The sequence below is a fragment of the Triticum dicoccoides genome, chromosome 4A (assembly GCF_002162155.2).
Source record: "Triticum dicoccoides isolate Atlit2015 ecotype Zavitan chromosome 4A, WEW_v2.0, whole genome shotgun sequence".
NCBI lineage: Eukaryota > Viridiplantae > Streptophyta > Magnoliopsida > Poales > Poaceae > Triticum > Triticum dicoccoides.
Genome location: NC_041386.1, coordinates 751656767 through 751673616, shown reverse-complemented (window position 1 = coordinate 751673616; position 16850 = coordinate 751656767). Strand labels below are relative to the sequence as shown.

The 16850-nt window shown below is 43.5% G+C and overlaps 2 protein-coding genes and 2 non-coding genes across 4 annotated transcripts; 1 reads left to right on the top strand and 3 right to left on the bottom strand.

Moving 5' to 3' along the window:
- The first annotated feature begins 1207 nt into the window (after positions 1–1207).
- Positions 1208–1905, top strand: LOC119288465 (plastocyanin, chloroplastic). Its single transcript, XM_037568083.1, has one exon. It carries the CDS (start codon positions 1278–1280, stop codon positions 1731–1733), a length of 456 nt encoding a protein of 151 aa, XP_037423980.1. The 5' UTR covers positions 1208–1277; the 3' UTR covers positions 1734–1905.
- Positions 1906–3834: 1929 nt separating this feature from the next.
- On the bottom strand, positions 3835–3907 carry TRNAR-ACG. Its single transcript has one exon. It is a non-coding gene; the product is annotated as a tRNA-Arg (tRNA).
- A 3897-nt stretch (positions 3908–7804) lies between these two features.
- Positions 7805–7877, bottom strand: TRNAA-CGC. The gene has a single exon. It is a non-coding gene; the product is annotated as a tRNA-Ala (tRNA).
- A 3478-nt stretch (positions 7878–11355) lies between these two features.
- On the bottom strand, positions 11356–16150 carry LOC119284473 (DNA (cytosine-5)-methyltransferase CMT3-like). Its single transcript, XM_037563577.1, has 19 exons — positions 15882–16150; positions 15692–15791; positions 15140–15379; positions 14960–15059; positions 14602–14762; positions 14436–14501; positions 14128–14343; positions 13985–14040; positions 13848–13914; positions 13433–13762; positions 13281–13349; positions 13117–13203; positions 12962–13049; positions 12701–12822; positions 12508–12612; positions 12268–12311; positions 12078–12147; positions 11835–11938; positions 11356–11717 (listed from the first exon to the last, which is right to left on the bottom strand). Exons 1-19 carry the CDS (start codon positions 16148–16150, stop codon positions 11501–11503), a joined length of 2511 nt encoding a protein of 836 aa, XP_037419474.1. The 3' UTR covers positions 11356–11500.
- Positions 16151–16850: the final 700 nt, after the last annotated feature.

The window sequence follows — 16850 nt, the reverse complement described above, 5'->3', positions numbered from 1 at the left end:
CACCATTCCACAATGTAGTGTGTAGAATTTTTTTTAGGTCAAACTTTATAAACTTTGACAAAGTTTATAGTGAAAAACCTATACATCCAGAATACCAAATACATATCGGAAAATTCGAATCTGAACCCGAGCTCATCTGCACCTGCGCTCACGAAAAAAATCAAAATAAATACTAAAAAAATTCAAAAAATTCCAAAAACAATTGGGGTGGTGGACAATTTGATGCGTGAGGTATGCTCCAATTTCCAAAACATTTGGACTTCTGTGCAGCTCTCAGCAAAAAAGACAAATCGGAGGTCTGTAAAAATGTGTACTGTTCATATACTGTTCTGGTCTGATTTGTCTTTTTTGCTGAGAGCTGCACAGAAGTCCAAATATTTTGAAAACTGAAGCGTACCTCACGCATCAAATTTTCTACCACCCAATTTTTTTTGAAATTTTTTGAATTTTTCTGAAATTTTTACGAATTTGTTTTTGACCGGGTGCAGATGCACCCGGGCACCGAAACGCAACTCTCATACATATCATTATATACACCACAAGACGTATTTTCATGTTGTATATATTTGGTATTGTAGTTTGACTTTTCAGAAATTTATATGCACTACATTATGAAACGGAGGGAGTAGTAATTTGTCATTGAATATCGTCTTCCGTTCTCGGTTGGTGGGGCCATCAACGCATGCATGGTATCTCAAAGGCTAATCGTCTCAAATAGGCTGGGGTTGCCGTGTAGATTGCCACCTGGCACAATCCGGATATGACCTCATCCCCATCATTTTGCTATGAAATTTTTTTTGATTCCCGATGGAAATAGCCACAATTTTTATCTAAAACAGTACCCATGTTTGTTCTTCGGACAGTAAGATACCCCAGTCAATGATCGAGGTATTATACCATAGAATGAATTGAATTGATGATGATACATAAATAGTGGAGTCGAGTGAATGTGCATGCATGTACATACGTTGCAGCTGTGGACAACACGAGGAGGGGATGATGCATTTGTGGACCATATATATGAGGACAGTAGGACATGGGTGGATATATGGATGACATGCAAGCCAAGGACCTCACCTCATCCGGATGGAGAGGCAGCAGCCAATCAGGCGCCGGCATCCAGATTTGGTTACCGTTCACCACGACCACACAATGCAATCTTCCACCTCCCCTGCGTATAAAACCAACCACACCTCGCCTTGCCTTGCCTAGCTAGCTCTATCTACCTACGTACTCTTTCCTAGCCAACCACTCCCACTTGCTAACTAGCAGCAGCCATGGCCGCCCTCTCCTCGGCAGCGGTGTCCGTCCCTTCCTTCGCCGCCACCCCCATGCGCAGCAGCAGGATGGTGGTGCGCGCGTCCCTGGGCAAGAAGGCCGCGAGCGCGGCCGTGGCCGTGGCGGCCAGCGCGATGCTGCTGGGCGGGTCGGCGATGGCGCAGGACGTGCTCCTGGGCGCCAACGGCGGCGTGCTGGTGTTCGAGCCCAACGACTTCAGCGTCAAGGCCGGCGAGACCATCACCTTCAAGAACAACGCCGGGTACCCGCACAACGTGGTGTTCGACGAGGACGCCGTGCCCTCCGGCGTGGACGTCTCCAAGATCTCCCAGGAGGAGTACCTCAACGCCCCCGGCGAGACCTTCTCCGTCACCCTCACCGTGCCCGGCACCTACGGCTTCTACTGCGAGCCCCACGCCGGGGCCGGCATGGTCGGAAAGGTCACCGTCAACTAATTAAGCTAGCTCCATATCGCTGTTCTTGCGAGTTTGGGTGGATTGTTGATGGGTCAGACCGGACGTGTCATGCTCATGCATGCATATTGATTAATTGTACCAACGTACGCTATATGTATATGTGTTTCTACTACTATAAGATGAGATGAGGCTCTTGATCATAACTACGTAATCATTCTTACTTCTTAGCTTTTACGTATTTGATTGATGATCTAAGGCTGCCGTCCATGCTTAATTATTTTTCAATTTGTTGTCGAAAATTAGCCCCCGTGGCCGTGGCGTGGCTTCTTACAATTAGTGTGCTGGTGTTACTCGCCTTTAATAGGGAGGCAAATTGAGCTACCACCTGACTTTCGATCTATTATGACATGTGGGGCATACACCTAATGGGCCCACATGTCGTGCACCCAAAATCAGAGTAACTTTAACACATGTTATAGGAAAATGATTCCCTCAAAAGAAAAAATCCGGCGCACCCACAGAGAAAAGGAGACGTGGATGAGGTCACTGGGTTCAAATGTTGCACGGGAGCAAAACTTGAATAAGACATTTGGGCTTCACTTGATTGTGTCTATTCCAGTTTTTTATTTAGAAATAGAGTACACACACACTTATAATGCATGCAATCGTTGAAACGGAATTTCTGAGGACGGGGGCAGCATAGCACGTTATTTTGAACTGCTCAAGAAAGGTGCCTAAAAGATTTGATTTTTTTTACATGAATACGCATGCTTGTGGTCTAGGTACTTGTGAAATTTCATTCAATAATACGTTGTATTATGTGATGCACAAAAAAAGTCCAATTTTCGGCCCTGAAACAACAAATAATAAGCCCCTAATTTGCATGTATTCTGCAGTTTTTGTATCTTTCACATCCAAACATGTATAATGTTGAAATTTTGGCCCGTTATATTGCATTGCTATGTGTGCATGCACGCAAAAATCTGAAAATTTTCAAGCCATAAAGATCTGGTTTTTTGAACTTACAAAAAAAAAAACATGCACCATGTGTTTTAGATGCACTCATATCCTATGCAGCACCCTGCGAATCAGCCTGTGGTTGAGTTGGTTAGGTGGACAGTGGTATCCCAACCCACCAGGGTTCAAATCCTGGTGCTCGCATTATTCCTGGATTTATTTCAGGATTTCCGGCGATGCGCTTTCAGTGGGAGGAGACGTTCCCGTCGACGACAAGGCGCCTACGGTGACTTCGTAAATCTCAAGATGATATGTCGGCTCAGTCTTTCGGAGATGCTCATAGGGGTAGGGTGTGTGTGCGCGTTCATAGGGATAAGTGTATGCGCGTGTATATGAGCGCTTGTGTCTGTACTGATGCTAAAAAAAATCCTATGCAGCACCCACAAAGAAGAAATTGTTTTTTTAGGGGTGCACCCACAAAGAAGGTGCGACTCACTCATATGCTAGGCGAAGTAGCGAGGCCCGCAGGTTGTACGTGGGCCGTTTCTGCGCTTTCGGCCCGTTTCTGATAGTTTTCTTATAGAGGGTGGCCCGTTTTGTTAGAGAAGAGGAAAAAAAGAAGAAAAAGGTGCGACTCCGCTGGGGTTTTAGATGCACTCATATCCTATGCAGCACCCTGCGAATCAGCCTGTGGTTGAGTTGGTTAGGTGGACAGTGGTATCCCAACCCACCAGGGTTCAAATCCTGGTGCTCGCATTATTTCTGGATTTATTTCAGGATTTCCGGCGATGCGCTTTCAGTGGGAGGAGACGTTCCCGTCGACGACAAGGCGCCTACGGTGACTTCGTAAATCTCAAGATGATATGTCGGCTCAGTCTTTCGGAGATGCTCATAAGGGTAGGGTGTGTGTGCGCGTTCATAGGGATGAGTGTATGCGCGTGTATATGAGCGCTTGTGTCTGTACTGATGCTAAAAAAAATCCTATGCAGCACCCACAAAGAAGAAATTGTTTTTTTAGGGGTGCACCCACAAAGAAGGTGCGACTCACTCATATGCTAGGCGAAGTAGCGAGGCCCGCAGGTTGTACGTGGGCCGTTTCTGCGCCTTCGGCCCGTTTCTGATAGTTTTCTTATAGAGGGTGGCCCGTTTTGTTAGAGAAGAGGAAAAAAAGAAGAAAAAGGTGCGACTCCGCTGGGGATCGAACCCAGAATCTCTGGTTTCGTAGACCAGCGCCTTATCCATTGGGCCACGAAGTCTTGCTTTCTTTTATTTTCGTTTTGGTCTTGTTATCCATCATTTCCGTTTTCCTTTAAGGAGTTGCTTTAATTTTCGTTTTGGTCTGATTTTGCCATGGAAGGAGTAGTGGATATTGTCTTTTTCTTGTTAGAAAAACACGCTCATCGCACGTCCTAATGCGCAATTCACGTGTTGCAAGGTTGCAGTTTGCGAAAGTGGTATTATGGGAGGGGTGGGGTGGGGGTTGCATGCACGCCACTAGATTTGCTAGACACACAACAACAAGTGTTGCCCATGACTGCAACTGGACACCTCCAACTCGACTGCGGCTGGCAGTGGTCAAGTTGCAGAAATTGGCTTTTGTCGGGTGGCTAGATGCATGTCCGCAACTAGACACGCAACTGCAGGTGCTGGCCATGACTACAAATGCACAGCTTCAATGCGACTACAACTCGAAGTTGGGTGTGGGTTGTGAAATTAGCATTCTCTGTTGAGCAATTACATGTCGAGATGGACTGCATGGATGCGATCAAGTTGATCAAGTCGCCTACCCTTGACAGATCGCCACATAGAATGATAGTTCAGGATATTAAGAGGCTCTTTGGTGAAAGGGATATCTCTATTGCTCATGCAAGTAGGAATCAGAACGTTGTTAGCCACATACTTGCTGTTTTCGGACGATCGAAGGGCCGAACTACAGTTTGGTTGCGCTCTGGACCTGCAGACGTTCCTCTGCTATGTAGGAACGAATATTCCAACAGTTGAGCAATGAAATCCTTTTAACCCCGCAAAAAAAAATTGCATGTCCATCACTAGACATGCAACTGCAAGTGTTGGCCCTCGACTGCAACTACACGCCTTCAACGTGGCCGCAACTATAGGGTGGTTGGTTGTGGGTTAAGTAATTTTGCCGGGGTAGTTCCATGTTCCTCACTTCACACACAATCAAGTGTTGGGCCCAACTGCAATGTGACCGCATTATAGTATTGAAACTTACATTCCATTAGAACACTTGTCTAGAAAGTTAAACATAATTACAATTTTCTATTTTTAATTTCCAATAATGTTGATTTTAGAAAAGATATTAGTGAATTTAAACAATAGTCATAAATTAAAAGTTCTCCTAAATATGAAAAATTATTTATGAATTCTAAAAAGCGTTCACAAGTTATATAATTGTTCACAGTTTTTAAATGATACGACTTTTATAAAATATTCCCAAAAATTTGATAAATAATCACAAAATACAAAATTATATTTGCTATGGGTAATAAACAATTATATCTTATCCTCGATAACACTAAGCTCCATAATTTTAAAGTGCACACATTCAATTGAGGTCTCCAACTGAAATTGGGTTACCCGATTTTGATCGGGTCAACAATTTCTCAAAGCTCCCTCATTCAATTTTTTATACTATATACTATGTTTTCTAATTTTTTAGCCATCACAATTAATTGGGTCTTCAAATTAGGATTGGGTCAGCCAATTTTGACCAGGTCAATGATTTCTCAAGGAGCTCTTGCATTTAATTATTTTAATTCTATATGTTATTTAATTTGAAGCTCTTTCTTTCAGTTGAGGTATTCAATTTCGAATTTGATTCACGATTTTCACCTAGCCAATAATTTTTCAAATCAAACGGCAACAATCGTCCTATAAAACATATTAATCTTGTGCACCTTCCCACCACCTAGAAAAAAGAAAGCAATCATGTGATATTATAGCACCAATATAGTACATGCAACCACTGACACGGAAATTTCCTCGTATAAATATACGTAGGCAGAAATTTCCCCATATAAATATACGTTGGCTAAGGGATGACACATACCACACTATGTAAGTCCCATCAAATCACCACATTATAAATAAAAATAAACACAGTAATCATATCTCTCAACCGCCAAGCTAAATATTCGATAAGTTTTAACATATAAGGGGTATTAGTTCTTTTGGAAAATCAAATTTGTTTAACTTTGACCAAGTTCAGAGCAAAAAAAATGACATCCACAATATTAAACAAAAAAGAATGGAAATTGATTTCATGATGAATCTATCGTACCAGTTTGATATCATGGATTTTGATTTGATCAAACTTAAATAGTTTGCCTTTTCAGAAAAGTCATACACCTTATATTTTGAAACAGTTTGTGTTTTTTAAAGAAATCCAACAACACCAACGATGTAGCAAAGCACGCCCAACCTCTAGTACAATTACTAAGCCCCCTTGGAATAAAGCCCTAGGAGAGCTCTAAAGTTTTTTCCTCAAAGTGGACCTTGACTATAAGGGTTTGGTTGGGTTGTGGGTCATGCATGGTGATATTGGAACCAACATCCCATTACACACTCTTTAAAAAATGTAAAAACGTTAAAAAAATATTTTTTTGTGAATTTGCGACTATGTTGAGAAATTCTAAAATTTATTTATGAATTCAAACAATGTTCATAAATGTAAAAAAATCTTCACGAATATGCATTTTTTCCAAATTTTAAAAGATTTTCATGAGTTTATGACTATTCATAATTTTTTTAAATGGCCACGATTTTTTAGAAAAAAAATGATTGACTAGAAAAATATTTGTAAATTTTAAAAAAAATCCATAATATGAAAAAAACTTCAGGGATTTTTGAAAAAATTCACAATTTTGAAAAAAGATTGAATCATAAAAACTTGAAGAATTTCAATTATATTCATGAATTCTCGAAAAATATTCACAGTTTAGATAAGTGTTCACAAATTACAAAGCAAGCCTGGAAAGAACTAGTAGATAGAGAAAAACAAAAGAAAAAAACTGAACGAAATCATGCCAAAACCGGAAGACCCACACATATGGCCAAAATCCAGTAGCGGCCGCATGGTTGCCTATTTGCTCGCCTCCGTGATGTGCATTCCCTCGCGCACGTCTGGTTCCGCCACGCCCAATGTTAGCCGCCAGATCTGCTTCTGCTTCTCGAGGTCTCCGGCCGTCTGCAGCACGGCGCCGACTTTGTCCGCTTCAACGCCGTCTGCAGTTCATGGCGCAACGCCGTCTGCAGAGGGACGCGACAGCCATCATCGACTTGTGTTGCTCCCTCTGCAGCCATGCCGATGTTGACCTTGCAGAGCCACCTAACGGTACCACAAACTGGGTCGCTAGCACGGAAGGGAAGGCAGGGCAGAGCAGATCAGACGAGGATGTCCATGGATAGTTTCTACGGCATCGTCTACGGCGGTAGCACCTTAATCTTTAATTTGAAAGCAGATTTCGGTGGCATCCCCACGCGCAAGCAGTGCTACCACATAAATGACTTTTACGACGTTTTTTTTTTTTGAGGATAACTGCATAACTCATTAACCAGCAAAGGTTACAAACATAGCACATACGCAGCATCGCCGAGAGACCACGAGAGAACCTAGGTGTCCCAACACAAATGCGAAAAGACCCCCAAAGAAAGAGAAAGTACAATCCGGTCCCGGGGGCCCTTAACGTAGAAAGAGTCAACACCAGCCGCCGACCGCCACCGCCGAGACGAACAGCAAAGGAAGACGCCACAAACCACCAAGCCCTGAACCGAGGGCACACCATCGCCGGAAACGGCTTTCTGAGTCATGCCATGCAATGTATCATGAGGCCAGGGTTCTAGCAGTGTGGGACGGCCACTCACTTTGGTCCTTCCTCCAAAGATCGATAAAGATGGTCACATCGACAACGAACTCTGAGTCAACCACGATATAAATTATTATCACGGATGCAGCCACATTTTCTAGGCATGTTTAGACACAACTTCGTACCACCCCTATGCATCATAGCCGGCATATATGTTTCGTCCAAAACAAATGAAATATCAGATAGCCCTAAAATAATTTTGTTTGGTACAAAAAAGGAATGGGTGGTGAAATGAAAAAGCCAAAAAATAAAAAAAGGAAAGGAGAATGGAGGTGCGGGGAATCGAACCCCGTGCCTCTCGCATGCGAAGCGAGCGCTCTACCATATGAGCTACACCCCCGTTTCTTGTTACCTCGGGACGCGTGATCAGTTACCAACTAATTGCTTCTGTTCAATTGACGAGATGCTTTGCTAATTTCATGGTGTAATTAGTGGGAGCAGTAGGTCAGCTTAAACTTTTCCCACTCGCGTTGAAGCAAAAATTGCCGGTCTAGAAATCATGAAATGTGTACCATGGAATCAACTAGCTAGGAGAAATTTGTATCCATGGTTTCTTCCGTTGTCAACGCATGAGGAGAATCACTCAGAGTCTAGAGCCAAACACGGGCCTAATTTGTGCTACATGATGAAAAGGTGTAGCTCATATGGTAGAGCGCTCGCTTCGCATGCGAGAGGCACGGGGTTCGATTCCCCGCACCTCCAACTTCCATTTTTATTTTTCATTCCATTCATTTATTTTTTGTTACTTTTATTTTTGACTTCATTCATCCTTTTCCTCTTTTGGTTTTTGTTTTGAGGAAACAAATCTACTATCTTCATTAATACACTCTTTTGTATTTCATCACCCGGCTTATATTTTCCTCTTATAAGATTTTTTTTCCGGTTACCTGACCAATAACTAAACCGGATAAGATGCATTGGGAGATACGATCATAACAATTCTTATTTGCATTCTCGAAAACAAAAAGAACCCGGATCCTCGTGTCCAAAATATATAGATGGTGGCCAACTAGCTAGAACGCCGGAGGCGGGCGTTTGGTCCCTGGCACTATATGTCCCCGGTATCTATATATGTATAAGTCTACATGTTCTGAAACAGAAGTCAAATTTGGAAAACAAAACTTTTTTTGAATATATATATCTACAATAACTTTTCAAAAAAATAACTTTGTTCGACGATAAACTCATTTATGTATTAATTGAATATTTTCTTACTCTTCATATCAGAATCTGTTCTTTTCTCACAACACAAACCATTTCCACAAACGAACCAGCCCATCTAGAAAGGGTTCTTGTAAAGACGGAAGAAAGTAAAATAGTCCCAACAAGAGGATGAAATAGTCACACCTCAGCCTTTTTCACTGAATTGAATTCCACCAGTTCTTATAGTTCGCGTAGAATAGTCCCAACAAGTAGCTTGGGAATCATACCATGCATGTTAAGGAGGGAACCAAGGAATCACATCAAACGGCAAGCTCCTTGCTTAATTAAGAGGTGGGATTGTGGGCAAGAATCAGTAAGCAATGGTGGAAACCAAGGAATAACATGCATGGCATGATCCCGTACTCTAAATAAGAGAAGAAGGAATTGTGGGCAAGAATCATGAAGGAGAAAAAAAATCTATGTGCGATGGCCAGCTAGGCACGGCGACTCCCGCATCCAGGCGCCGAAGCTCGCGAGAAAGAGATTGTCGCCGGCAACATAGTGGGAGAAGGAATTTGGGCAAGAATCAGAAGGAAAAAAATGTGCGATGGCCAGCTAGTCCGGCGACTCCCGCATCCAGGCGCCGAAGCTCACGGGAAAGAGATGGTCACCGGCAACACAGTGGGCGGCGGCATCAGGCCGCAAGGCCAAAACCTGCAAATGGCGCCGACGATCATTGCAAAAGGTGAGATCTGATAGAGATAGGTATAAAAAATTGCTAAAATATAAAACAAAATAAAAGTAAATAAAACTCAGCTAGATATTTTTGGTATTTTTGATTTATAGATCTGAAAATATATAATGAAAAATAGACCCTGTGGGCATAGGTTTCACTAGAGGCTTCTCTCTTGAAGGCAAATAATACGGTGGATGAACAAATTACTGTCGAACAAATTGCTGCCATAAAGGACCTTGCGCTGCAGTTTGTTGTCGGTAAAGAGGCAGTTGAGTTTGGTCCAGATGGCGTAGGCATCGTCGTCATCATCCACCACCGTATGGAAGAGGTTGTTGGAGATGGTAAGGTAGAACCAGCAGATGATGGTGGCATCGAGGATCATCCATTCCTCGTCGTGAAACATGAGGCTCGAGTCCACGGTGCCGTCGATGTGGCCGTGGAGCAGGTACTCGCGAAACACCAAGGAGAAGTACCGCTTCCAGGCGGACTAGGACGCGGTGGATTGATCAAGCACCACCGGAACACGCTCGTGGATGTTGAGATCACTGACGAGGGTGACATCGGGACCAGCGAAGGGGTTAGAGACGGTGGAGGAAGAGGAGCTCATGGCGCAGCAAGGGGATAGGGGCGCGGCGCGGGTGGAGTAGCTAGGGTTCAGGGCGGGTCGGGTGTGGGTGCAACTCAGGTGGAGCGGGCGGGTAAGGGTGAGGCGGTGGGTAGGGGTGGCGCGGGGTGGAGAGGGAGGAGCAGCGCGGGGTAGGGAGGGAGGTGCGGAAGCGGAGGGCGCAACGATGACCGGCGGCGGTGGCGGCTAAGGAGGCCGGTGGCGAAGAGCAACGTCGGCGGCGACCGGAGGGATCGGTGGCGGCGGCGGCTAGGGCTAGGATCTTTCTGCGATAGGTACCATGTACAAGACAAGAATAGGCTGTGCAACACAATACATTGATCGGTGCACTAGACACGTATATATGATGTACAGAGGGGGCCACAACCTAAACTCTACAGATGAACTAGGAGGTGGGCCCAAGACACAATATATTCAACAGCATACATTGGTACATGTCTTGCAGAGTTATTGTTTTTTGAAGTTTCTTGAAGGAATTCCAGAGCCAAAACTGTAGTAGAGGTTGCAGCATGTTTTGCAGGTTGCATGGTGATGGATTTGATCGAATAAACTAATTATCCGACATGAACGAATATGTTATATTCTGAACCCCAACATAACACAAGTGATGGTAGCTTCATGGACCGAAATGTATATCACCCAGTGTTTATGGACAGTAATCAGTTTCACTGTATGAAAGAACGCTGTGATGACTGGGATTTTCTTTAGTTCACAAGTAATTAATGTCCTGTAGGAGTACAAGAGAAGATGAGATTTTGTGAATACAGCATGTGCTCTGCTCTGCTCTGCGCAGCTTCTTCTACACTAGTTTTCTTGTGTGTTACACCTCCTCCTCTGCTGCTTGCTGAAATACTACTACTACTACTCACTCCAGTACTGAATATTACTCCCTCCGTAAACTAATATAAGAGTTTTTAGATCACTAGTTTAGTTATCTAAACGCTCTTATATTAGTTTACAGAGGGAGTACTAGATATGTGTACTGACCAACTCTGTACTACTGAATTTTTATGGGATGAATACACCTCTATCTCATATTATTCAGTTATACTCCCTTTTTTCCTAAATACAAGTCTTTCTAAAGGTTCTACTAGGTGGACTACATACGAAGCAAAATGAATGAATCTAAACTTAAAATGCATCTATATACATCTGTATGCGGTTTATAGTGAAAGCTCTACAAAGACTTACATTTAGGAACGGGGGGAGTATATATGATGTCCAGCAAAAAACAGAGGAGCTGCTCTGTTTCGGTCTGACACACAGTTATATATGTTGTATTTTTCTTCTTGATATAGTGAAAGCTCTAGACAACACAAACTCAATGAACGTTCACTCAAGAACCAGACATCATCATGCAGGCATGTTTCCAAGAGTAACCACACCGAAAAAATGGAATGAAAACATCAGCAATCAACCATAACAACAGCTCCTAACGAGTTACCATGATAGCTAGTGATTAGTTCCCGGATGAACTCAGGTCTGAAGCTCCTTCCAGCTCCTCCGCAAGAGATGACGATGCCCTTGCCCTCATGGCGTCCACGTCAGAGAAGTCATCGGGCAACACGATCAGCGGGTTGTTGTTCCCCTCCGTCTTACGCAGGAACGCCTGAGCCAGTGCATAGCCCAACGCACGGGCGACTGGGACTGCTACCGCGTTGCCGACTTGAATGTATCTGTCAAGCTCAACCGAGCATCATCAGCAACATTCACGAGTTGCAAATGTTCAGTTCAGGTTCAGTCTACATATGTGTGTATGTGTGATCAGAGGAAGAAACAGTTGGTGAACCTACCGCTCTTTGATGGGGCCGTACATGCGGTAGTAGTCTGGGAACCCCTGCAGCCGAGCGTTCTCCCTCACCGTCAGCACCCGCGCCTGCTCCGGGTGTAGTATGATCTAAATGCAGGACAAACACCAAAATAAAATTTATTCAGGGACTCTGCCCTTGGGACTGGGAGGGGAAAGCTGAAAATTAGAAAACAGAGAGCAAAAGATGAGATATACTAGAAACAAATTAGGTTTGAAATAGTGTGACCTGGTTGTGCGATTCTGCTCTGGTGAAAACCGTCGGCACTGTCTCGTCCCACCACAACCGTCCGAAAGGCCTACAACACAACAGCATGTATATATGTAACTTTGTATGTATCAAAGAAGAAAATCATCGACGACAACACGGCCCAGTTACAGAAATGAAGTTAAGTGGCGGAAGCAGCTCCGATACTCACTTTAACGACTTGCCCTTCACATACTTCAGCGCATAGTAAGGAACCTGGAAATGTAGACGACAAGCAAGCTCTTCAGCAATAATGTGACTAAGTACGTGGTGTAACTAATAAGAGTTTTTTTTTTCCTTTAGAGATTCTATAAATAATAAGAGCTAGTAGATTGCATATACAGTTGCTATGTTTTTGGTAATGCTTTGGGTCATATTGGAAAAAAAGAATTGGGCAGTGAAGGGTACCCACCAATGGTTTGCCAGACTCAAGACAGGGCGGCTTAACAGTAGGATCCATATACGCAACATTGTCCTGGCCGACCTTGACGCCTGTCAAGTTACGGAAGTTGGCTCCCTAAAACACACAAAGTTCAACATATGGTCATCTAGGGAGAACGCAACGCAAAAACAACAGCGAGAAGTATATCCAGCTAGCCGCCTACCTTCTGATACGGTATTTGCTTCACACGCTCATAGTCATCTTTGTTCAGCTTCAAAGGCCGGTGATCGAGGAGCTTACCTTCCGAGGGACCTTTGTTATCACCAAATGAGTAGTCCAGCATCTCTGTAACATTTGGAATATATGGCAAGAAATCAACCCATTACGAAGGTATAAATATATATGAAACTGAATTGCAAAGTGAATAACAAGTCCTTTTTCCCCAAACAAACAAACAAAAATGTGAGCGTATTCATCTTGTTACCTTTACGACTTAGCCGAATATAGCGCTGGAAGTCTGTCTCTGCTTTCGCCCTATACACAGTTTCATCGGCAGCTTCATTGTTGCTTACCTGGATGTACAAATGATGTTAGATATGTCGAGGTTTTACGAAATGTATAGGCTAGGGAGAAACTTGCCTTGGGCAGGTCTGAAATGGCGTCACGAAGACACAAAGCCTCCTTCAAGGTTGGTTTCTGATTTTCATCATATGCAACAACACTTTGCTGCAAAACAGAATCAATCTGGTCAGCATGCATGTTTACACTTGCTAGTGGGTTGGTTTCAGTATAATTTTACTTACAGAGAAGGCACTCGGTGCTCCGCCACGTACTACTACGTCATGTGTTGGGAGGGGATACTTTGGGAGCACCTGCATAGCCAAATACACCATATCAATCATCTGAGCCATAAAGTTGTAGAGAACACTAATAATGACAAGGTACAAAAACAAACCATGGTCGGTAGGGCTCCCCATAGGAACATTCGCATTCGAAACTGTGGCAGCCCATAGCAACCGGCTACCATCAACCCCATCCGAGATTGATAGTTCAGTGCCACCAAACGGCTCAAAGCATACCTACCAACAGAACCACCATTGAGCTTAAGAATATCCGCGACGTTTTCCATAAGCACATATTTTGGCTTAAGGAAGGAAACGATGTCCATAAATGTGACAATCTGTCTATTCTTGTCATCATCCAAGGGTTTGTCACATTTTCTGTGCCGATTGTTCCCGCTCAATCCTTGACAGGGCGGGCCACCGCACAACACATCAACATCACCCTTTAAATGAGACAGGACAATTAAATACCATTAGTGAATCTGGTGTTTAGCCAAAATTATCAAGAAGAATATATCAAATACTCACCGGTAGTGGTAAGATTTTTTCCCTATGTCCTTCTTGAACAAATTCTTTAATTTTCACTGGGTAAGCGCTGAACATTGAAGCAGAGTCATTGCACTTGAAATACATTTATCTTAAATAAATTCAGACTAGATACTAACCGGAGTTTCTCCATGGGCTCCCAGGAATCCTTGAATCGATGGTCGTTCCATTGCACCTGTTAAAAAGATTATATTATGATGACATGTACAGGAGCAACAAATGTACCAACAATACAAGCTAACAAGATGAGAATGAGGAGTACCTTGAAGTATATGCATTTTTCTCTCTCGATGCCACCATAGCAGATTGCGGTAAGTTTGTCTATGGCAAGCTTGCCTTTTCCAAGTTCATGTTCTTCCCCTTCATCCTTCAACAAACTAGGTGAGGCATCACCATTATGTTTATCGATGTACTTGTGACATAGGAAAGACCATTTCTTTAGTAAAGAAAGAAAATCCTCCACTTTTTCATTACGAACCTACGTCCAGAAAACAGAAAATAAGTTATATTTATTAAATAAGATAGAGCACTTATACAAGATAACAAAGTTTAAGATGCAGTAAGACATACCTTTGTGTTTGGATGGTTACACTTAAAGCTTTCGCATGCATTGATATTAATATCTACAGCCCATCGCTACAAATATCAAGGAAAAAAGTTAAATTTTTTTTATAGAAATGGTAGTGGAGACAAATTAGTCACTTATGTTCTTCAAAACAATAAGGTAAAACTATACTGTTTCGATCTGAAGACCAAGTATTCCTGCACCCAAGCACAAGCCAGTGGACATTCCACCACAGCCTGAGTAAAGGTCCAGAAGTGTAGCTTTTGTTGCTGGAGCGTTAGACTCTGAATTATCTCCACCATCAAATGAGATCTCAGAGTTGTCATTAATATCTGCAAGAAAGTGAAATCTTGGATTATCATAATAAAGATTTTGATTTTATATTAGTGGACCACAAAATTTTTATATCTCAGTAGATTATGTTTAAATTTATGGATAAAAGTTCACAGTGAAAACTAGATTTCCGACTTCAATGTACTGTTATATTTTCAAAACATAACCGAACGTTTACCCTTGATGCATCAATTACCTGCTGTGATGTTTTCAAATGACGAGTAGGCGACGTTATAGGACATATCGAAATACAAATCCGCGTCAGCCACCAGTCGATCCTTGGCTTCTCGGTCGAGCTGAAACAAGGTGTGGACAAAACTGAAAAACATTTACATAGATAAGGAAGCACAGATTGATGAAGAACAATTGCGCTCACCTTGGGATCGACCTGGATGATCTTGACCTTGGACACAATGCAGTCAAGGTCGTTGTCATTCCTTTCATCGGACAAGAAGACACGCCTGGGATGGTGGGTGTGGTCATGGACAAGTTTCTTGCTGGATATCACTGTGTCTTGTGGACGGAAGAACCACCGGCACGTTAAGTAGCGGCCATTGTCGACGCCCTCAAAGAACTCTGTTATCCTGCCGATGTAGTCCGGCAGATCTTCTCCGGCCTATGTACAAATGCAGCCTTTAATTTACTAGTACCGGTGATCAAGCTAGTACTATTACTTGTTATAGAAAAGGAGGATTGCCGTGGACCTCTGCATTACTGCGATGTGCGTAAGTAAAATTATAAGTGAAGGTAACAATCTTCAGTACTACTGAAGTAAAAAAGAAAAAAAGACAAGTGCTGGACTTGTACTAGGATGGATGGAATAAACTAGATACATAGCAGGACTAATCTGATCCGAAGGGCATTTTTGACAGTATTCAGAGACTAGACTAGAGGTGATGTTTATTACTGTGTTATACGTATATCGTACCGTTACATAGACGTCGTCGCCAATGTTGTAGATGGTGTCGTCGACCTTGGCTGATCGGTAGTGCAACCTCGCCGTCACCTCCTCTTCGGCGGCGGCGTTCCTGCTCCAACGCAATGTTGTTCATCTTGAGCACATAAATGCATATATAGTAGAATGAAGTGACAGATGGATGTATATATAGATGAGTTACCTCCTCTTTGGGCCGCGTTGGCGCATGTATCGATTGGGCCACCTGCTGTGCGCCTCCTCGGCGGGGAATGGCTCGCCGACCAACATAGAGTCGCTGTCGCCGACGGCCTTGGGTGCGGGCTGCTGCGCCTGCGCTTTTTGCGATCTCTTCCTCTTCACCGGCGCCGAGTCCGACTTGACGACGGGCGCGCGCTTGCGGTTGCGGGTGGAGGCCCTCGGCCTCGGTGGTTGTTCCGTGGCGATGGCAGGGGACGTCGGTAGCCTCTCCATGGCAAGTTCAACTTGCAGCTCGCAGCTCGCTTGGTGGCTGACAAGGGGTTCGTGGAGATGGATGGATGCAGATCGAGGTCTGTGCCGGTGCCGGTGCCGGTGAGGATTTTGGGGGCTTTAATACGATCGGAGGAGATTGTGGAGGAGGGGCGCGTCGATCGTTTGAATTTTGATGATGATTTTCCGGACGATCAGTTTTGGTTGGCCATCGGAATCGGATTGATAGTTTCCTTCCATTTTAATTTTGATTTACTTACGTGATAAGTATATTCCAGTTTCCTTCCTTAAATTGCTTATTACATGCCATCATATAGTACAATATATATAGTAAATCAGATTTGGAATGTGCACCGTGTTTCCATGATTACCATCAGATTTGGAATACGTGATTGATTGATTGATTTTCTTTCTTTTTTCAGTGTATGCACGCGGTTAATTTCCCCTTTTCCAAGGTATATATACGTGATTGATTTCCATTTACCAAGTGAAGTCTGAAATAAACCTTGTTTTCGTACGACCTGTCGGAACTTCCACCTCCATATCCAGGTCGTTAGAGCCCTTGAGGTCGTTCCCAAACAGGGATGGCGGATGTGGAGTGGGGCGAGACCTGAAACGCTGAGTCAGCAAGGTCATGGGTCCCACTGGTCATGGCGCGGGGCAAAATTGGTTTAGTCGGACCAGCTCCCCCCCCCCCCTCGCA